This window comes from Diuraphis noxia, unplaced genomic scaffold (assembly GCF_037042655.1).
Source record: "Diuraphis noxia isolate RWA-SAM2 unplaced genomic scaffold, SU_Dnox_SAM2 contig0003, whole genome shotgun sequence".
Classification (NCBI taxonomy): Eukaryota; Metazoa; Arthropoda; class Insecta; order Hemiptera; family Aphididae; genus Diuraphis; species Diuraphis noxia.
Genome location: NW_028301713.1, coordinates 18,649,086 through 18,670,365, shown reverse-complemented (window position 1 = coordinate 18,670,365; position 21,280 = coordinate 18,649,086). Strand labels below are relative to the sequence as shown.

The window sequence follows — 21,280 nt, the reverse complement described above, 5'->3', positions numbered from 1 at the left end:
ACTAAAGGCCAAACACTGGGGGTGCTAAAATTATACAGAGGACACAGACTCGTGGGGGCAAGCCCCCACACCCCCAAACACCTACCATACAACAATTTTATAATTATTATAATCATTCCAATTCACACTATAAAACCATAAGCACACTAATATTTAAGTATAAAACCTATAATATACCTTATAAATACATTAGGAGTAGTATATAATTTGTTTAAGTGATAAAAATAATAATAAAGTTTAAATGGAACATATACATATTTATTTAACATAATAATATTATTTTATACTAATAATTTTCTATTTTTAGTAGAATATTTTTCTAATATTTCTAAAGAATCAATTTTGTTAATAATTTCTCTTTCAATGTTTAAAATTGATAAGTTTGTGAACCGCTGTTGTTCCATACTGGCTCTTAGCCAGTTTTTTAAACGACGCATTGACGAGAAGCTTCTTTCACACGTAGCAGAACTCACTGGAATGGTAAGGGCCACTTGTAACAATTTAAATACATTTGGAAATGTATCATTCTTACAAATATCTTTAATAGTATCTATATTATGATTATTACTAGAAGGCAGGCAGTTCTTTAAAATAAGCATTTCCGCTTTTAACAAATCCAAGTTGATACTCATAACATCCTTAAATAAAAATATATATCATTATAATTACATACATAAATCACTTGAATTGTGATATAACACACTTTATAATGATTTATGAAGTATTGACTCTTTTCATAGTCCATTTCCACAAAATAATCAATTGAACTAGCCATTTCAAGACTTTCTTCGGAAAATCTGAACTTTAAGTTATTTATAATAGTGTCAATTATAGGAAAGTAAACTGTTCGTCTCCAATACAATTCTACTGAATCTGAAGCACTAATTTGATCATCTTGTTCAGCACCTGTTGTTGTTTCCAAATGGAAGTCCATTAAATGAATCGGTTGAGTTCTTCTACGTTTTAATCCTTTATAACCATTAACAATAATTTAATTTTTTTTCCATAAACAATTGTGAATAAATATGATTTTATTTAAATGATATTATTTTAAACAAACCAATTTGAGGAACTTCTAATGATATATTATGTTTCTCAGCTAGCTCTACAACAGTTAACCATAATTTTGAAAACTCATCATCAGACCTTAAGCATATAAATGATTGGATGACCCCATTGACAATATTTCTTGCTTTACCTAAAGTTGCTGTTTTAGATTGTAAAGAAGTACTTAAAATATTTATAATTCCCAAAACTTCTTTTAGTATAATAATAACAATAAGGAATTGACACTTTTGAATCTGATTTAGAATACCTATAACAAATAATAAAGTTATAATTTTCAATAGTTATAGATATTAAAATATCACTCAATTTGCATCACCTATAGCTTCAACAACATCTTTATCTGCTTGAGTGTCCACTTTATTGATTAAAAAATCGATTCACAATTCTTGTATCTACAAACCCAGCGTGTATCACACACTCTGAGAATGTTACCTTTCTTTAACCCTAATTGTAATTGTATTTTAACCAACTCAGTATTATTGGATGGACGAGAAAAGTGTACATATACAGACTCAAGTGTATTAAAAACACTTCGGGCAATCTACAAAAATATTTAAAAAGTAATTCTATAAATTTATATAAATAAGATTATGGATTGCAATATGGAGTACATACTTTGATTCCTTTACACATGTCCACAACAACTAAATTCAATCGATGTGCCATACAGTGTGTATAAATTGCACAAGGGTAATATTCTTTGATTTTAGCTTGTACCCCTCCTAGACAACCTGACATAACACTTGCTCCATCATATGACTGAGCAACTATATATAAAGTGTTCATATTAATGTTTAATTTTTCAAAGCATTTGAAAATGGCTGCAACAATATGGTTAGCGTCCTGTCCACTGGAGACATCCACAAACTCCAAGAATCTTTCTACAATATCAAAACCAACAACATACCTAATACAGATGCTCAACTGTTCTTGTTTATGAGATCTATATTAATGTTAATTAGATTTAAATATTTTATAAAAAAAACAGATTACAGGCAAATGTTAAAAATTATTTAATTTACCTGGCTTCATCAACCATAATAGCAAAAAAACCAGTATTTTTAATTTCATTAATTATTTTTTCCCTAGCATAATCAGCACTTATTTGTATTATTTCTTCTTGGACTTTCCAACTAGTGTGATTGATTTTTACATCATAATGACTTTTAAAATTAGGAACACATTTTGAAAACACATTGCACAGTTCTTTGAAATTACCTATAATTTATAATTTATTACTTTATGAAATCAAGTTTTATTATTTTTTATATTAATATTATATTACCTTGGTTTAAAGAACCACATTTTTCAGAGTGTCCCCGAAATGCTACACCTTGTTTACCAAGATATAAAACAATTTCAATTATTTGGGCCATATAAGCTCTATTTTCTACAATTTGATTGTGATGAGCATCTGATAATTTGGCTATAATTGAACCTGATTGCTTGCTTGTTTTATATGCAACCATCTTTGTTAAATTAGTTTTATGAACATCAGAGTTTTGATGTTTTCCTATTTTTACAATAAACTGAAAAAGACAGTTAATTTAATTAGGTAATAATAATGAAGTTTATTTGTTAACAGACTAAATAGTATATTTTATTATATTTTATCATGTATTTTTTTAATTTTTATATTGATTAAATTGCTTAGGTAAAAAATAAAATAATAATTATAGGTAGGGGTACACACATTGGTTAAAAGAAATAATAACTTACTTTTTGCCAATTGTTACATCTAGTTTTTATCCATATGTCTTCAACATTGCTAGTATTAAACATGCGACAAACGAAACAAAATGCAGCATTACATTTAATGCTGTACTCTAACCATTCATAATTTTTAAACCATTCACTTTGGAATGACCTATACTGCTTTCCAAATTTTGTTTTTATGTAAGCCTAAGATCAAAATAAAGTTATCAGGTCCTTAAGAAGGTATATATTTTTATGCCGATAAAGTTAAAATAAATAAGTAACTTAAAAGACTATAAAAAGTAACTTACAGAGAGAATAGGGCGACATGGTCCAGTATCCAATGTACCTAAGTCGGTTAAATCAGAACTTGATGCAATGTTTAAATTTGACTGTGGCAATTCATCAAGTTCTTTAAAACAAAAATACATGGAAAAAACTTGTTTATTATAAAATTCTACCAAATAAAGTAAAGTATAATGGCCTATTTCATAAAATCTAAAAAACTAAATAACAATACATTGTTGTTTGAAATTATGCAGTAAAAATAAATCATAAATGAAAAATTGGCTTACTTTGGTATAAATTGTTTTCAATAAAAATAAAAATTTAATCCTTAAAGAACCTTAGTAACCTTAGTAAGATAGACCACTATTGCGCTGAGCAGAGCATCTCAATTAATTTACTATATACATACCTGGAAGTGCTGCTATAATACTTGAATTCAATTCACAAGATGAACTTTGACCAGAGAATCCAGGATCATCAATATTTTCATCTTCTGTAGAGTGATTATTTTTCTTGTTTTTTTTTTTATTCATATTAAAAATACTAAACATTTTGAAACTTATAATAATCAACACTTTACAGTTCACATTAATAATATAAGAAAATGAATAAACGAAATATTTTATTAAAACCGTACACGTGGGTTTAGATAATGACTAACTATTAGGTAGCGTAATGCGTGTATACTAAATATTTCTAATAAACAAATACCAAATGCGCAGGCCGCAGAGCGGGGGAAAACTCGAACAATAACATTAGGCTGATCGAATTAACTACAAAGTGACAATACTCTATAAATAAACTACTGGGTTTATCAATTTATCACTTCTCTGTTACAAGTGTTACCTAAAACCTTCATATTATCTTTAAATTACATTAAAATTACGGCTGATTGAAGAATTTATTACCTATCTATGATTGCAACGATATAATTATATAATATTGTATTATAAAATAATTATATTCTTAATTCTACAATAATTGTATATTTTACATAGGTACCTAATATATGATATAACTATAATTATCACAACCAATTTGTGTTTCTCCTAATAAACGTCAAATACAAAAAAAAAAAACATTTTTTTCATGATTTTTAAATTTTTGGTGGTTTTGGTGTGGGGGTGCTAAATAAAAATCTGGGGGTGCTTCAGCACCCCCAAGCACCCCCCTAGTTGCGCCTATGTATTTAGTTAAGATTAATTTGAATTTATAACATTAAGTACAGAGGTTACCTATCTATTATCTAATAAGTAATAAGTAATAAATAATAATAAATACCTAAAAATAATAAATAAGTATTATATATTTTAGTTGTCTTTCAAACAGATATTATTTGTGTAAATCGTAATACCATTGATTATAAATACTAGTGTTCGAGATATATTAAGCTTATCGTTATAATTTCGTATTACAGCGTGAATATAATGACCTTTATACTCGATAAGCTCGCCGAGCTCTACGTCCCCCTCCTCCCCTCTGATATATATAAAATCGGCGTATGTCCAGCGTCGATCGGTCGTCTGTTCATTTTTTTCTCCCGAGCAACGTACTCGCTCTCGGTGCGTGTGTGTGTGCTACGTCCACACCGTTCCGCGTCGTTGTTGGCCATTTTTGTGTGCCGTTGTTGGCCGTCTTGTGCCGTTGTTGTCCGTTTGTGCGACGTCGCCCTCAGACGACGTGTTTTTGACCACGCGGACGCGGAGTCGGAGATCCATGGCCCGGCAGCTGCATTATACATTATGTAGTACCTGTATGACGTATGTCTTTATACACACATAATCACCTGGCCTTTTTGCTGATCAGCCCGTGGGTACACTGTCCAAGCATTCCAAGCCTAGGAGTTGGTGAGGTGGATGGCCGGACCGGTATCGTTAACACCTTGAATTTGACTATTATTTGTACCACAAAATTGTATCTATGTTTGAGCTGTGGTAACAATCACGTTAGCATGTCTATTATTATTTACTGGTATTACCTAAGTGTTTGTATTAATTATTATTATTATATTATAATCTTTTGGGCGCCCACCAGTTAGTACTCATATATTGTATTATAATCTACTTGATCTTTGTTAATCTATTATACATTTATAGCACGACAGTGCAATCAAAAATAGTTTCTTATATATATGTTGTTCTGGTCACCCGATCCTTTGCAGGTCACGTTAAAATTTATTTTGTTATTCTATTTGGAGATAATCTGGGTAACATTTAGTATATATATTATTTATCACCATCTAAGGCCAACCGCCACCCCCGCAGGAGCCTTTGTGGTACATTTCTGGTAGCAGAGCGTGGTTACTTTTTACGTTTATCTCGAATTATAACAAACTTTGTATATTGGTACGGCCGACAGCCGCACCGGTTAGTGTGACATATTGCAGTTGGGTTTTCGTGGTGTTGATATTATTCCGTCGTTGTGTTAGTTATTCATTAGTAGAAATAACTTTTATATCTATTATCGATTGTCGATAGTGAACGACCAGTGGTTATTACCTAATTGGCGTCACGTACGACGCACTAATACGTATAGTATTATAACGCGTAAATTGTTTTATTCGTATTATTTAAAATTTAAATTATATTTATATTTAACTATTTGTTTTTTCTGTCGTATAATATATTTTTGCGATGGACGATCAGGAAGCCGGTCGCGTTAACCGCGCACTTAAAAAGGCCACATTGCGTCGTAATGAATGTATTCGAAATATACGCGCAATACACGATCTCGCGCTGCGTTGTATTGAGGACGAGGATTTAGTTCCACAATTGGTGGTTCTTTTGAGTGAAGTAAAAGAATTATGGACAGCGTTCACAACTGAGAGCAACACAGTTATTGATTGTTTGGTTGATTTAAATCGAGATTCCGAGTATCCCGTGGATCAGGTTGCAGAGCTACGTGAACTAATTTCGTATTCTCGTGCCACAGCCGATCGTTACGTAAAAAAGCAACACAATATTGAGAGGTCGTTGCGAAAGGGGTCCATTACATCCCAAGTAAATTATGGGTCCGCGAATGAGTCAATCCTCGAGGGGGACAACATTGAACTTAACCCCCCCTGTAGTAATGCTGATATGGTAATTGACAATTCGCGCGGGTCACAGAGAGAAGGCGTTTCGGTAGACAACGAAAATTTAAGTGTGCGTAACATGTCCAATTTCAAACCGGCACGGTTGCCAGAAATTCCATTACCCATATTTCACGGTGATATTTTTAAATGGCTGACCTTCCGAGACCGTTTTACCTCTATGGTCGACCAGCGCCCGAATATCACTGAAATTGATAAGTTTTATTATTTAACAGGTTGTTTGCGAGACAAAGCACTAGAAGCGATAGCCGGCGTACCGGTGTGCGGTGATAATTATCAACTGGCGTGGGCCACATTGACCGCGCGTTTCGATAAACCGCGACTAGTAGCATCCTCACTTATCGAACAATTATTAAACGCGCCTAAGTCCGTAAACGAAACATTAATTGATTTAAATAAATTTTTATTGACCTTTGACGAAGGGGTTTCGGTACTTGAGTCAATGAAAATTCCGGATCTGGGCGACTTCATTTTATTTTCTTTGGCATCGCGATGCTTGCCGTCATATTCGATCAAACTTTTTGAAGCCCAACTTGCGAGTGAGTTCCCAACCGTTAACGATTTATTGTCCTTCGTAAAATCTCGTATTAAAGTATTGGAGTGTGTACCCAGTGTATCGCGTGAGTCCGTTCACAAATCAGTAAAACAGTCCGCCCTCCAAAAATCGTATGTCAACCCGAAAAGTTATAATTCCGGTGTTAATAATTTTAAGAGGCCACAGTCCTCATCGTTGATGACCAGTACGGGAACATCGAAGTCGAACGTGTCGTGTCCCATTTGCAAGGGGTCGCATGCAGTGTCGACATGCAACAAATTTACCGGGTGGACCGTAGACGTTCGGGAAAAATGGGCTCGTGAAAATAGGTGTTGTTTCCGATGCCTGCGCATTGGTCATTGGGCCCCGGAGTGTAAGTCATCTGTGCAATGTACTAAATGCCCCCGTAGACATCATCCAATGTTACATAGTACGCTGACTACAGTCATCAGTGATAGGGACAGTAACCCAACATGTAATAGTCAGTTGAACCGTGAAGAATCCACGGCACAGTCGTCTCTTTTCGGTAGTAATGCGCAAAATTCATCGTCTGTCGTTCTTGGAACCGCGCTAATTCACATCCGTGACTGTGGTGGTATGTTGCATACCAAACGCGCTTTGATTGATTCTGCGTCCCAGATAAGCGCGATCACCGTGGATTGCGCTGCCCAATTGGGCTTAAGGGTGTCTCGTTGGACCGCCCCTATTTCAGGTTTGTCCGGTACCTCAGTACAGAACGTAAAGGGGCAGGTAAACTGTCACATACAACCCAGATTCGCGACCGACCCGATTTTAAAATTCACAGCGTGGGTATTCCCTACTATTACAGCTCAGATGCCCAGCCTGCCGATATCCGATCAAGTAGCCGATAAGTACAAAAATCTCGCGCTCGCTGATCCTTCTTTTGCAGTGCCTGATAAGGTTGATTTACTGCTCGGTGCTGATCTTTTTGCGCGCATCTTGGATGGCAAACGTGTGTCGGTAGGCGACGAGTACCCAGTGGCATTCGGGTCCGTTTTCGGGTGGATCATAATCGGTCCAGTTCCACAGTCGAGTAATCCTGTGTCCAGTTCACACCTTGTTTCGTTGGTCTCTTCAATTGAATGTCTTATGGACAATTTCTGGCGCGTTGAGGAACCAGAAGCAGCCCCTAATGACTTCACGTGTGACGGGCAGTGTGAAGTTATGTTCCGTAAAAGGTGTTTCCGGGATAGTACCGGACGCTATGTAGTTCCTTTGTTATTTCGCCAACCGGTGACAGACTCCACCTTTGCGGGTTCGCGTGCGGTAGCGCTCAAGCGCTTTGAGTCACTTGAACGGAAGCTCGCTTCTGATAGCCGTCTTCGGGAGGCATATTGTAATTTCATGGCAGAGTACGTGTCATTAGGTCACATGTCCTTAGCAAAAACCGTGGGGTCATACTTCATCCCCCACCACGCGGTGTTCAAGTCTTCCGACGTCGAAGCGAAAATTCGTGTTGTATTTGATGCATCCGCGCAGTCAAGTTCGAGCGCTTCGCTCAATCAGTGTTTATTCTCGGGTCCCAAACTGCAACAGGACGTGATAGATGTGCTCGTGCTATTTCGCCTTTCGCGTTACGCATTTACCGCAGATATAAACAAAATGTATCGACAAATTTTGGTAGACCCTGAACACAGGCGTTATCAGCATATTTTATGGCGCGCTTCCCCGCAGGACGCACTTCAAGCATTCGAGTTAAATACCGTTACGTACGGGGTGAACTGTGCTCCTTTTCTTGCCATTCGAGTTCTTCACCATATCGCCGAACATGATTGTGGTGATGCCCCCGCCGTACGTGACGCATTATTGTTCAGTACGTACGTAGACGACATTTGTGTTGGAGGAGATACCATAGACGAGGCGATCTCACTTCAGTGTGATTTAATAAACGTATTAAAACGGTCCGGTATGAGTTTGAAAAAATGGTCGAGCAACACCATAGAGGTGTTAAATCAGGTGCCCCCTGAGGACCGGGCATGTGGGTTATTATCATTTGACGATGAAAGTGGTGGAGGTACTAAAGTTCTGGGACTCCAATGGTCGCAACGGGATGACACTTTTAGGTACGCCGTTCAGCCCGAAAACTTAATCACAACTAAGCGAGGCATGTTATCATTAATTGCGCGCATATTTGACCCGCTTGGCTTATTAGCGCCAGTAATATTTTTAGCGAAACATTTAATGCAACGCGTGTGGCAACTCGGGATTTCCTGGGATGAACAGTTGCCCCCTGAAATCGTTGTCGTATGGAACAGATTCGTTGCGGATCTCCCGATTTTACAAACAGTAAATATTCCGCGTTTTATTGGCACTCAACTAGGCGTCCAAGGTTACTTGTGTGGGTTTTGTGACGCGTCTGAGAAAGGCTTTTCGGCCGTCGTATATTTAAGACTTCGTAGTCGTTCTGGACCACCCGTAGTTTCCTTGTTAGGTGCGAAAACGAAGATGGCTCCAACCAAGGCCTCAACAATTCCACGGTTGGAACTGTGTGCGGCCGTCTTATTAGCTCGTTGGATGGCTCGGCTTAAATTGACACTTGAGCGCAAAATTAGAATTACCCAAAGTTATGCCTGGTCAGATTCGACTACCGTGTTAAGTTGGCTTAAATTACCTCATGACAGTTTTAAAATCTTTGTGTCAAACCGAGTACATAAAGTAACGACCTTGCTTCCCGCCTGCCATTGGAATTATATTGCGTCAACTAGTAATCCTGCAGATTGTGCGTCACGCGGTATTTTCCCAACTGAACTAGTAAACCATACACTATACTGGAAGGGGCCGGACGTTTTGTACCGTGATGAAACTGAATGGGCGATGTTAGGTCCGAAATTACTCACCGATGGTTTGCCGGAGATGAAAACCGCTCCATTAACAACGCTTATCGCTAATTCTAAAGAACCTCCAGAACCCGAGTGGTACGCGCGGTTTTCGTCTTACATTCATATGATTCGTGTTGTCACTCGTATGTATAGGTTTATTAGTGGCTGTAGACGTCTACCTCATAAAACGGATTTTTTATCACGTGATGAATTGGATCACGCCGCCGTGGTCGTTGTAAAATGTTCCCAACGGGTCGCGTTTGGCAAATTGTTTCACGATCTTTCAAATAATCTCCCGATCAGCATCAAACCAGTGGCACGTCTTCGTCCGTTTATAGATGACCGCGGGTTAATTTGTGTAGGCGGTCGTTTGTTAAATGCCGATGTACCCGAGACACAGAAACACCCGATTTTATTAAGCAAGTCGTCCCACATGTCTATTTTATTGATTCGCCATTGGCACGATATTACCGGTCATGGAGGGCCGAGAATTTTGACATCTCTTATTAACCGTTCTTACTGGATTCTATCGCTTAATACCCTTATTAGAACCGTTCTTAGCAAGTGCACAACTTGCGTCCGTTTAGTGTCCGTCAATCCACAACCAGTTATGTCCGATCTCCCTGCATCTCGAGTGACCGAGTGCCATCCGTTCTCGCGGGTCGGTATCGATTTCGCGGGCCCTTTGGTCATGACCGAACATCGGTTACGCAAGGCCCGTCAGTACAAGGTATACATAGCTGTGTTTGTCTGTTTTGTGATAAAAGCAATTCACCTCGAATATGTGTCAGATCTGACGACAGAGGCATTTCTGGCGGCCTTACAACGATTCGTCGCTCGTCGGGGTCTCCCCACCGACATTTATACTGATTGCGGTACTAACTTTGTTGGAGCATCAAATTTTTTACGTACATTGGTTGACGACCCTAACTGTAAAGATCGTCTCGCTGCCAGGTTCCACTGTACGTGGCACTTTAATCCACCCGGGGCACCCCACTTCGGGGGGTTGTGGGAAGCGGCAGTACGGTCTGCCAAAAATTTGATGGTGCGAATAATGGGTGAACATATATTTACACTTGAGGAACTTTGTACACTATTGTGCCGTATAGAGGCCATCCTTAATTCACGCCCCTTGGTGCCACTTTCGTCGGACCCCTCTGAGTATGACTGTTTAACACCCGGGCATTTCTTAATCGGTCGCCCGTTACTCTCGGTTCCTGAAGTACATATCGCCGACACGGCACGCCCGTTAGTCCAGCGGTGGAAACTACTCAATCAATCCACACAATCATTTTGGCGTCATTGGCACGGCGAGTATCTGAACTCTTTGCAAACGCGTACTCGCTGGACACACGATGAGACCAATCTTGTAGTCAACGATTTGGTTATTGTTAAAGAGCCGAATGTACCACCGCTACGTTGGCGTATGGCACGTGTGGAACAAGTGTTTCCGGGAGCGGACGGTGTAGTACGTGTAGTCAGCTTGCGTACCGCAACCGGCACACTTACTCGCCCGGTGGTAAAGGTCGTAAAATTACCTAATTAAAATATATATAGCCATCCCTACACCTACGCTGCAATATGTCATGCCCCTGTACTGCAAATTATTATGTATACTTACACCATGCGATCAGTTAATGTACCCTAGGTCCTGTGGGCATCGGAGGTAAAGGATGCGTAGAGTTATGTTTGTTTGAATTTTTATTGATATCTATTGCCATTGATGTATTATATATATATAAAAAAAAAAAAAAAAAAATGTATAATTATTTTTGATTATTTTGAGACTGTGCGCCCTTTTGCAAGGTTATTTGGGTGACCATTTGATATTATAAGGTAATTTATTGAATTATTATTTCATGCTACGATCTATTTATTATATTATTTTACTAACTTCCCTTTATTTGCATTATATTCATCGTATTTGGCGATTCTTTAAAATATTATTATTCTTTGTTTTGAACATTGTATTTTTCTTTTCTTTTTTCTTTCTTTTAATTATGTGTAATGTATCAGGTTGTCACCTTCCTCAGACTTCAATCAAGTTCTTCAGCAGTGGTCACCTTGGTCGATCATTATATGCCATTCCATCCACATCCAGTTGTAAGCCGCCCTACGTCTTCCAAGGGGGGGAGGATGTTCGAGATATATTAAGCTTATCGTTATAATTTCGTATTACAGCGTGAATATAATGACCTTTATACTCGATAAGCTCGCCGAGCTCTACGTCCCCCTCCTCCCCTCTGATATATATAAAATCGGCGTATGTCCAGCGTCGATCGGTCGTCTGTTCATTTTTTTCTCCCGAGCAACGTACTCGCTCTCGGTGCGTGTGTGTGTGCTACGTCCACACCGTTCCGCGTCGTTGTTGGCCATTTTTGTGTGCCGTTGTTGGCCGTCTTGTGCCGTTGTTGTCCGTTTGTGCGACGTCGCCCTCAGACGACGTGTTTTTGACCACGCGGACGCGGAGTCGGAGATCCATGGCCCGGCAGCTGCATTATACATTATGTAGTACCTGTATGACGTATGTCTTTATACACACATAATCACCTGGCCTTTTTGCTGATCAGCCCGTGGGTACACTGTCCAAGCATTCCAAGCCTAGGAGTTGGTGAGGTGGATGGCCGGACCGGTATCGTTAACACCTTGAATTTGACTATTATTTGTACCACAAAATTGTATCTATGTTTGAGCTGTGGTAACAATCACGTTAGCATGTCTATTATTATTTACTGGTATTACCTAAGTGTTTGTATTAATTATTATTATTATATTATAATCTTTTGGGCGCCCACCAGTTAGTACTCATATATTGTATTATAATCTACTTGATCTTTGTTAATCTATTATACATTTATAGCACGACAGTGCAATCAAAAATAGTTTCTTATATATATGTTGTTCTGGTCACCCGATCCTTTGCAGGTCACGTTAAAATTTATTTTGTTATTCTATTTGGAGATAATCTGGGTAACATTTAGTATATATATTATTTATCACCATCTAAGGCCAACCGCCACCCCCGCAGGAGCCTTTGTGGTACAACTAGTATTTATAAAAAATGGTAATACGATAGGTATTTTTAATTGTAATGTTTTAACTATCAACGTGAATACTGTTACTGTGAAACCAAAATTGAATACTGTTAAAATTGCAGGACTACATCACCATCTCACAAAACCGTAAAATCGTAAAATCAGTAGGTAATTGATTTTTTTTATTTTTATTTTTAGATTTTAGTGTTGGTATTTATACAGCATTATTAGCATATTTAGGCAAACTATATTATCATATTATTATGTCAATATTTGTTTTGCTGTTTTGCCTATTAATATTTATACGTGTAATGGGTTTGATTGTTAGGAAAATGGGTATTTTTAAAGGGAAAGTTTTAGTGTTGGTTATTTTTTTTAAACCCCCCCCCCCCAGATCAAATTTGAATGTACGCCACTGAGTGCCCGAGTACCATAGTCGATATAAAGTCCAATTCTCCAATTTAATTTATATAGTTTTCAGGTATTTGTTTATGTATATAAGTATACTATTATAGACAATATAAATATGCATATATAAATATATTATAAAAGTAAGTGAAATTATAATAAAAATTAAAATAAATAAATGTTAAATTATTCATGGTGAAAAAGAATCATTTTAATTAATTTTGCTTTCAAACGGCCAAATTTAATGTTTTGATCATTAACTTCCCTGATTTCATGAAATAAACGGATATCTAGATATTTTAGGGCAATCAATTTAATTAATTGATCCTAGTGTGAATCCAAAAATGATTCTTGTTCAGGGCACTGGGAAAACAAATTTGTATAACGTTTATACAAATTCACTTTAACTTTTGTAAATAAATAAAATAAGTGGTGGGCTAAAATATTAGATTTTCAATAAGTGATAACACAAAGTCGAGATAACAGGCACCTTTGTGAGACAGAAGATATCTGCTCTCTCGGAACGCGGCACCTAATGTTATAAGCATAGCCGTGGCCTATTCTTTATTATCTATCATCTATGTACGTATGATATAGGCGTATATTTACTGCAATTAAAAAAAAAAAAAACTAAATATTTACTCTATTAATTATAAGGTGCTAGACTGCTATATTATGTACAGAAAAAGGAGCAAGCCACAACTACAATTTAAAATATCGATTTTGACCAAGTAATGTTATAAAGAGTCAACATATTGCAGTGTGTTTGACAGGTGTGGATCCAGGAATATTTTTTTGGGTGGGCCCATAAATTTAACCACAAAAGATAATACAGTAAAATTAAAATTTAATCAAGAATAATTTTCATTTAGTTATAAAAATATAAATAAATCATACCGTACTAATAATAGCTAAAAAAAAAAAAATTATTGAATTTCATGGAAAAATACGTCCATGAAGTTGGCCCTTATTCTTATTTAAAACAAGTTAAAAAATTTTGCAAGTAATTAGCAAGAATTTGTAAGTCCAATCCCAGACTTTGCAGTCAATAATAAACTAATTATTAGGGGTGGAAGCAAAGAAGGGCTAACTTCACGCAGCCCTTACTTGTTATCCGAAACATTCGAAACCAGCGTCAAAACACTCGTTATAATTAGCAAGAATTTGCAAGTCCACTCCCAAAATTTGCAATTTAAAAACCTCACCCCTACGAATTTTCAAAGTTTTAACCTCAGCCCTTACTTTGTGTCCGAAACATTCAAAACCAGTGTCAAAACACTCGTTATAATTAGCAAGAATTTGCAAGTCCACTCCCGAAATTTGGAAATCATAAATCTCACCCCTACAAATATTCAAGGTTTTTACCCAGCCTAGGTAAAATATTTTTAAATGCATTCTTAGTTATTATTGATAAACAGCAATCTTATATTCAGAATAGGCTATACGCAATAAAACGATGAAAACAATGAAAACTATACTTTCACATTATTTATTCTTAATACTCACTAGCTTACTTTTAAAATAATCTAATATACTTAGTGAAATTTATTTACAACTTTTTCTGTTTAAAATAAACTTTATAATATTTTTGGAATGGGATAAGTCAATAAAATTTTTATTCTACTAAATTTTAAAATAATAATGTTTATATTTAATCATTTTTTCGTACAATATAGGTATTACTGTTTCAGTTGTACTTAAGATGTCAAACGCGTATACCTATAGTACGGCCAGTGAAAAATGAGCCGCGACGGCAACGTTACTAGTGGTGCATTTTAGTGTAATCAGGGGTTCTCCGTTTGAAGCTATTGGCGCGCTATATAACAACATGTTTGGAATTAATGCACGCGGCAAATAGTTGTAGAAGCCCTAACGAAATTCAGCCACCCAGAGCGTTGGTATCGCGGCTCATTTTTCGCTGGCCGTACTATAATATGACTACTAACACGATGTCCATACGTAAAATTTTAGGAGGGATCAAGATAAAAAAATTCTCAAATTTAAGATACTAAAATTGGTTATCTATATAATTTGCCTTGGTAATTATTTAATATTTTTTATCCAGGGGGGAGAGGGCAAGTGCCCTACCTTGCCCATGGATGAAAATACACATAAAATGTTGTGTTTTGCGTTAAGTTTTAAGTTGTTGAACATGAAAATACCTTTTATTGTTGGATATGGTTATGTTTAAGCTTCAAACCTTAAAACATTTTTTGCAATAATCAAGCTATTTTTTTTACCAGTGTTTCCACTATCTCTGGGCTCTGAGTTATAGCCGGATACTATAGATGTAAAAGTGATCCAATTTTATACATTTTAACACTAATAAATATTTATTTACCGCAATAGGTACATCATATTTAGATAAAATTAGGTTAATCACACGGAAAATTGCATGTTATTATAATAATAACTTATTATAAAAGGTACCTATAGATATAATATTGTTTTGTTATACTCTCCATGCACGATTAGTACATAATAATATACAATATATTTGATAAAATCAATTTTAAAACTTATAGTAAAAATTCTAAAATAACAACTTGAATGCCAATATTCAAAATGTAAATTATTTTTTTTGAAAATTTTGAGTGGGCCCGGGCACACCCGGCCCACCCTCTAGATCCGCGCCAAGTGTTTGAGTCAACTGATGTAACAAGTACCTTAGGCTTGAGTATAGGTATTGATAGTGTTTGAGAATTTCATGGAATTTAAAACTGTCAAACATTTCATGAAAGATATTTCAAATGCGTGAAATATTTCAGTATATTATGAAATATGTATTTTTTTAATAACTTTTATTTTTACGTACAACTGTCATATTATATAACTCACCTTCACAATTTTATAGTATTATGGAAAACAATCAATAAATACCTATATACTCGCCACTCGAGTTATACTGATGGTTTTCTTTGGTTAGGTTGTTGATAAAATAATCATCATTAATATATTTTGTATTAGAAAAAATTTCAATAGTTCACGTTTTTGTGAAATATTTCATCACATTAAATAATACAGTGAAATATTTCATACTTCACGCGCTATATATAGCTATTAATATTGTACTGTTAATAAGTCAATAAAAAAAAACCTAACGAAGTAGGGGGAGGGTCAGGCGCAACTAGACCAATAATTTTGGGGGTGCACAAATAGTGAAGAACTCACTGACACGTGGGGGCAAGCCCCCACACCCCCACACCGTTCATTCCATTAGTTTTCATATTACATTTATAAAAAAAAATAACTGCTAATGTAAAATATATATAACATACATACTTTGTTTTAATAGTGGTACCTAATACAATTATATTTTTATAGGTTAACAAAATGAAATAAGCCAAAATGTTGAAAAGTTTTGAAGATATATAAACAAATTAGCGATAGGTTTAGTTTTGATAAAAAAGTTAATTGCCTATAATTTAAAAATAAAAAATTTAGACCAACTATTTAAGGGGTATTTTTTCATCATTTTTAGTATACTTTCATAGATTCCCCCTGGAGGCCTCGAACACATTGTATTTACTTGTATATTATACAATATGCCTATATACAGGCCCGTCACTAGGGTACAAGCAAGCCATGCGTTGCTTTAGGGCGGCATAACATTTAAAAAAATTGAGGCAGCAAATTGCAATATTAAATTTCCAAAAAGAGAGAAATTTAATTATTTTTATTCGCTTTAGGGCGGAAAATGTCTTACGACGGGCCTGTCTATATAGTATATTTAATATAGTTACATAACATAATAGGCACCTACCTATTTTTCTCAATATAGGTATCTACTTTATGGTACATTAGTACAACATATTAAAGAAAAAGTCAAAAAGATTTATATATTTTTTGGGAGTGCACATTTTAAACTTGGGGGTGCACAAGTCCCCTGTGCACCCTCCTAGTTGCGCCGATGAGGGTCGGGGGTGTATACATGATATCGTCATTTTCCCATCGTTTTTTCGATATATCACGGCCGGTGACACGTATAATATAGACCATTGATATTAATTATCTGTTATTGGGAACATTACCTTGGAATGTAGTGGAGTATAATTATCTTTTTTTTTTCCTGTTTAAATCACTGCATGGAGGCCGAACTGTTTTCACATTGCTTAGCCCCCATGCAGCATCGTTTATTTATAAAAGTCATAAATTTATACAAGTAGAAGCAGTCATAACAGTTTTGAGATACCCATTCCTCAGTAACCTGGTATATATGCGAATGCCCCAATCCTGTTATGACTTAACAAAACAATGCATCGTAAGTAGGGACAAGCAAGATTAACCCGCTATATCCCCTCACAGCAGTTTTACAGCAGTATATTTTTTTTTAAATATTTTATCCTTTCATATATCTACTCGGGCCGACCGCGTCCGCCGCCCTAGACATCGCGTTTTGGCGCCTCTTCTCGGACCGGACTAGCCAGCCATCCTAGACATCTCGTACTGATGACATCTTTTCAAGCCGGCATAACCCGCCGCTTTCGAATCCCGTACTGACTTCAACTTTCAGCTCCTGTGGCTTGTCGAGCCCTCTCCTCCTCTTCCTTTACGGTGAGAATGTTTTCCACCATCTTGTAGAAGAGTCTGAGAGTCTCTGGAGTATAATTATCTGTTATTGGGAACATTACCTTGGAATGTAGTGGAGTAATAAAATATCATGATTCATAGTTTTGAATGATTTGATGGTATAAATGAATAATAGCATATAAAAACAAATAATACTCACCTTTTAGGTCGTTGATAATTTCAAATTTGATGTTGCGAGGTGAATACGCGTAGGTAGGTACTTATAATAGCTATGTGAACGCAAACGGAATATTATATACTTTTAACTTTAAGAGTACCAAAAAATGTACAATTCTAAAATACTTGTAACTCGCTTCAAAATTAAAACATAGTAAAAAAATCCTTCGAGGTGGTCCAAATAATATTCTTACCTTTAAATTTTATAAGAGGTCAATTCACTCTAATTTGTTAAACTAACGGAGCTATAAACGTAGTAATATATATATATTGTATAAGCGCTTGTAAAGGAGACAACACGTCATGTGATGGTCGGTGATCTCGTCCTCTAAACCAGCGTTTCTCAACCTGTGGTACGCGTACCATTAGTGGTACGTGGAAAGCTCATGCGTGGTACGCTAAGAAAATCTCACTTCATGAAAAATTATATCATATAATAATTATTTGCATAAAATATTACTTGCTTTATTTTATATAAATAATAATTGTAAATACTTAGTTTTCCATTAATTGTGTATTAATTAATTAATTGATTAATTAAACTTTAAACAATTATAATTTTGTATAGTTCCTAGAGGTATAATTGTATAATATTCCAAACGTGAAAAATAACGTTTAAATTTTTGGTGAACAACAAAAACGTATTATTTGGTGAAGTGGTGCACGAACATTTTCAAGCTGCAGTGTAAGTGCATACATAAAATATAAAAAGGTTGAGAACCACTGCTCTAAAAACTATTATCAACCTTTGAGACTTATATACTAATGCACTACCCTAAATACGACCATGTGGTGGTGGTCATTAATAGAATAACTTATTCAAGAGCCACAAAATGTCTACCTAGGTATGCTAATGGATATAAATTCTGGTTTGCCACACATATACAGGGTGATTCTTTTATCAAACAACACTCATATGGTCATGGTGTTTGTGTGTAAATACCACCTAACATACACCTATAACACACTAACACCACCCAACTTTGGGAGGCTATATCTTGTAAACGGATTCACGAAAAATGAAAATTTAAACGTGAAAATTCATTGAAAAAATAGCAATTTTAGCTTATGAAATTTTAAGTATATAATTTGTCATTTGAAAATCAAAAGTTGATAATGGGTTACCTGATAAACATACCGAAGGGTGAAAATATTTAAAAAAATATAAATAGTTCTAGAACAAGATGGATTTAAAATTTTGAAAAAAGTCAATAGTTTTTGAAATAATGAGTGTTTTTTGTTAAAAAAAATCACCCTGTATATATATATAACATATATTTAGTCTAAACCTCCACAAATAGGTAGTACAGAAAATTTCAAAAATTATAAATAGTGAAAACCCTGATGAAAACAATACACCAGAAGATATAACGACGGACGATATTTCACACTTTAAATAATATGCTCCAGTATCATCAGTCGAAGTCGAAAGAAGTTTTTCTACTTACAAGAATATATTAACCGACCAACGACGATTGTTTTTATTTGAAAATATAAGACTGCATAATATCATGGTGTTCTTAACATCAGGAATGATTTGACCTATACTTTAAACGATACCTGAGAGACGATATAATTTGAACGATAACATTAATGGGCGTCTCCAGGTGGGGAGGGGGGCACATGCCTCCTCCCTAGAATTTTAAAATTGTTTTCCAGACCATTATTACCTGTAACGCGGCGCCAATTTAGTAAAAATTGATTACTTTAAAATATACAAAAAAATGTCTTCGTCTATTTTTATATTAATTTTTCAACCCCCCAGAAAGAATAATGTCCGGGAACGCCCATACTAACTTTATTGCGAGTGTTGTGGATAATAATGTGCACCGCTAATGATTGACAGCCTTTTGTGATCGATCTTCACCGATGCTCACGTCAACACACACATATTATATATTTCATGACTATAAATTGATGTTCAGCGCTTGCACTCCGACGATTTTATTTTAATATTTTATTTACGTATAAGTTATTTGACGGGTATTATACTGCAAAATTATAATTTATTTATTATTTAGGTAGGATAAGTGTACTTGCACGGTTGGACATTGCCCCGTTTGCATATATATTATAAACTTATTGTATTTACCTGCGGGCTGCGGTTAGTTTATTACAATAACGTATTTTGTATTTTTGTTATTAATCCCAAGGTGACCCCGGACAAGGCGTCGTTACTGAATATTTGACGTGTACACACTGACTGTTATGCAGTCGAATCGAAAAGCCCTCGACGTGCCTTTGTTTGATCGGAAGGGTTATTTTTTAATCGTAACAATAATTATTATTATGCAGACGGATTATTTAATTTATTTTTTTTTTTATCGGCTTCGAATGGTCGTCGGTCACTGCTAAACAAGCGCACCAGTGCAGCACCACCACTGCCAAATCCAAAAACCTACCCTAGATTATGATATTTCATAAGTAATTATTTTATACACACCACAACATCACTTGTTTCCAGATAAAATGTTAACATATAACGAGAATAATATTATGTATTTGTATAAAATATGTTTGTAGTTTTTTAACGCGTAAAGACAATTAAGATATTTCCATTGTTTGCTGGTTAGCAAAATGTCTATTTATTGCTATATTATAAATATGTATATATATATATATATATATATTGTGTTATTGGCAAAATACCCACATAAAGTTAAAAAATTATGAACAAACTCAATAACATTTGAAGGTACAATCAAATTAAATTACATTCATTTAACTATTTAAGTAATGAGAATAGAAATAGTTAAGTTATTTGTATACAGTGTGTTTCCTTTTAAAGGTAACACTAAATAATTCTGTCCAGTGACATCGGATTAATATGTGGATTTCGGGAGGGGGTAGGGAATACATAAATACACATTTCTTGATGATTTTTACATTTTTAGATCTATTCGTGTGCGCATGCGCAATACAACTTGCATTTTTTTAAATAGCAACAGGTATTTTGAATACCAAATTCGAATAGACCGAATTTTTTTAAGTCGATTTGGTCCTTTTTACCATAGCTCTAAAATCAAAATTGACTAAATGGCAACCAGTCAAAGTTTCGATTTAAACGATTTAATAATATCTGCAAACCTACGGATACAAAAATAATAAATACAATTTCATAATAATTCATAAAATTCTAGTATGATTGGTGAAAAATTCAATAATATTAATCGAAACTTTGACTGGTTAGCATTTAGTCAATTTTGGTTTTAGAGCTATGGTAAAAAGGACCAAATCGACTTAAAAAAATTCAGTCTATCCGAATTTGGTATTCAAAACTACTGTTGCCATTTAAAAAATGCAAGTTGTATTGCGCATGCGCACACGGATAGATCTAAAAATGTAAAAATCATCAAGAAATGTGTATTTATGTATTCCCTATCCCCTCCCAAAATTCGCTTATTAATCCGATGTCACTGGACAGAATTATTTAGTGTTACCTTTAAAAGGAAACACACTGTATAGCGATTTTTATGAAAATTAGTTAATATAATTATTACATTATCTAGGCAAAATTCTTATGTAACACAGGTTAGGTCGATCATTTTTAATAAATAATAATAGCAAACACATA

General features: G+C 35.2%; 1 protein-coding gene and 1 pseudogene across 2 annotated transcripts; one reads left to right on the top strand and one right to left on the bottom strand.

The window, feature by feature from the left end:
* Positions 1 to 236: 236 nt before the first annotated feature.
* On the bottom strand, positions 237 to 3,703 carry LOC149056914 (zinc finger MYM-type protein 1-like; annotated as a pseudogene). Its single transcript, XR_016190943.1, has 10 exons — positions 3,461 to 3,703; positions 3,075 to 3,175; positions 2,788 to 2,970; positions 2,354 to 2,597; positions 2,091 to 2,286; positions 1,684 to 2,011; positions 1,385 to 1,609; positions 1,061 to 1,315; positions 704 to 969; positions 237 to 638 (listed from the first exon to the last, which is right to left on the bottom strand). The product of XR_016190943.1 is annotated as a zinc finger MYM-type protein 1-like (transcript).
* A 728-nt stretch (positions 3,704 to 4,431) lies between these two features.
* On the top strand, positions 4,432 to 12,454 carry LOC149056913 (uncharacterized). Its single transcript, XM_089223907.1, has 3 exons — positions 4,432 to 4,795; positions 4,858 to 12,025; positions 12,088 to 12,454. The coding sequence occupies exon 2, from the start codon at positions 5,685 to 5,687 to the stop codon at positions 11,061 to 11,063; it is 5,379 nt and encodes a 1,792-aa protein (XP_089080033.1). The 5' UTR covers positions 4,432 to 4,795; positions 4,858 to 5,684; the 3' UTR covers positions 11,064 to 12,025; positions 12,088 to 12,454.
* The last annotated feature ends 8,826 nt before the right edge of the window (positions 12,455 to 21,280 follow it).

Coding starts and splice junctions, on each gene's coding strand:
- LOC149056913 (XM_089223907.1), top strand. CDS start 5,685: ATGGACGATCAGGAAGCCGGTCGCGTTAACCGCGCACTTAAAAAGGCC.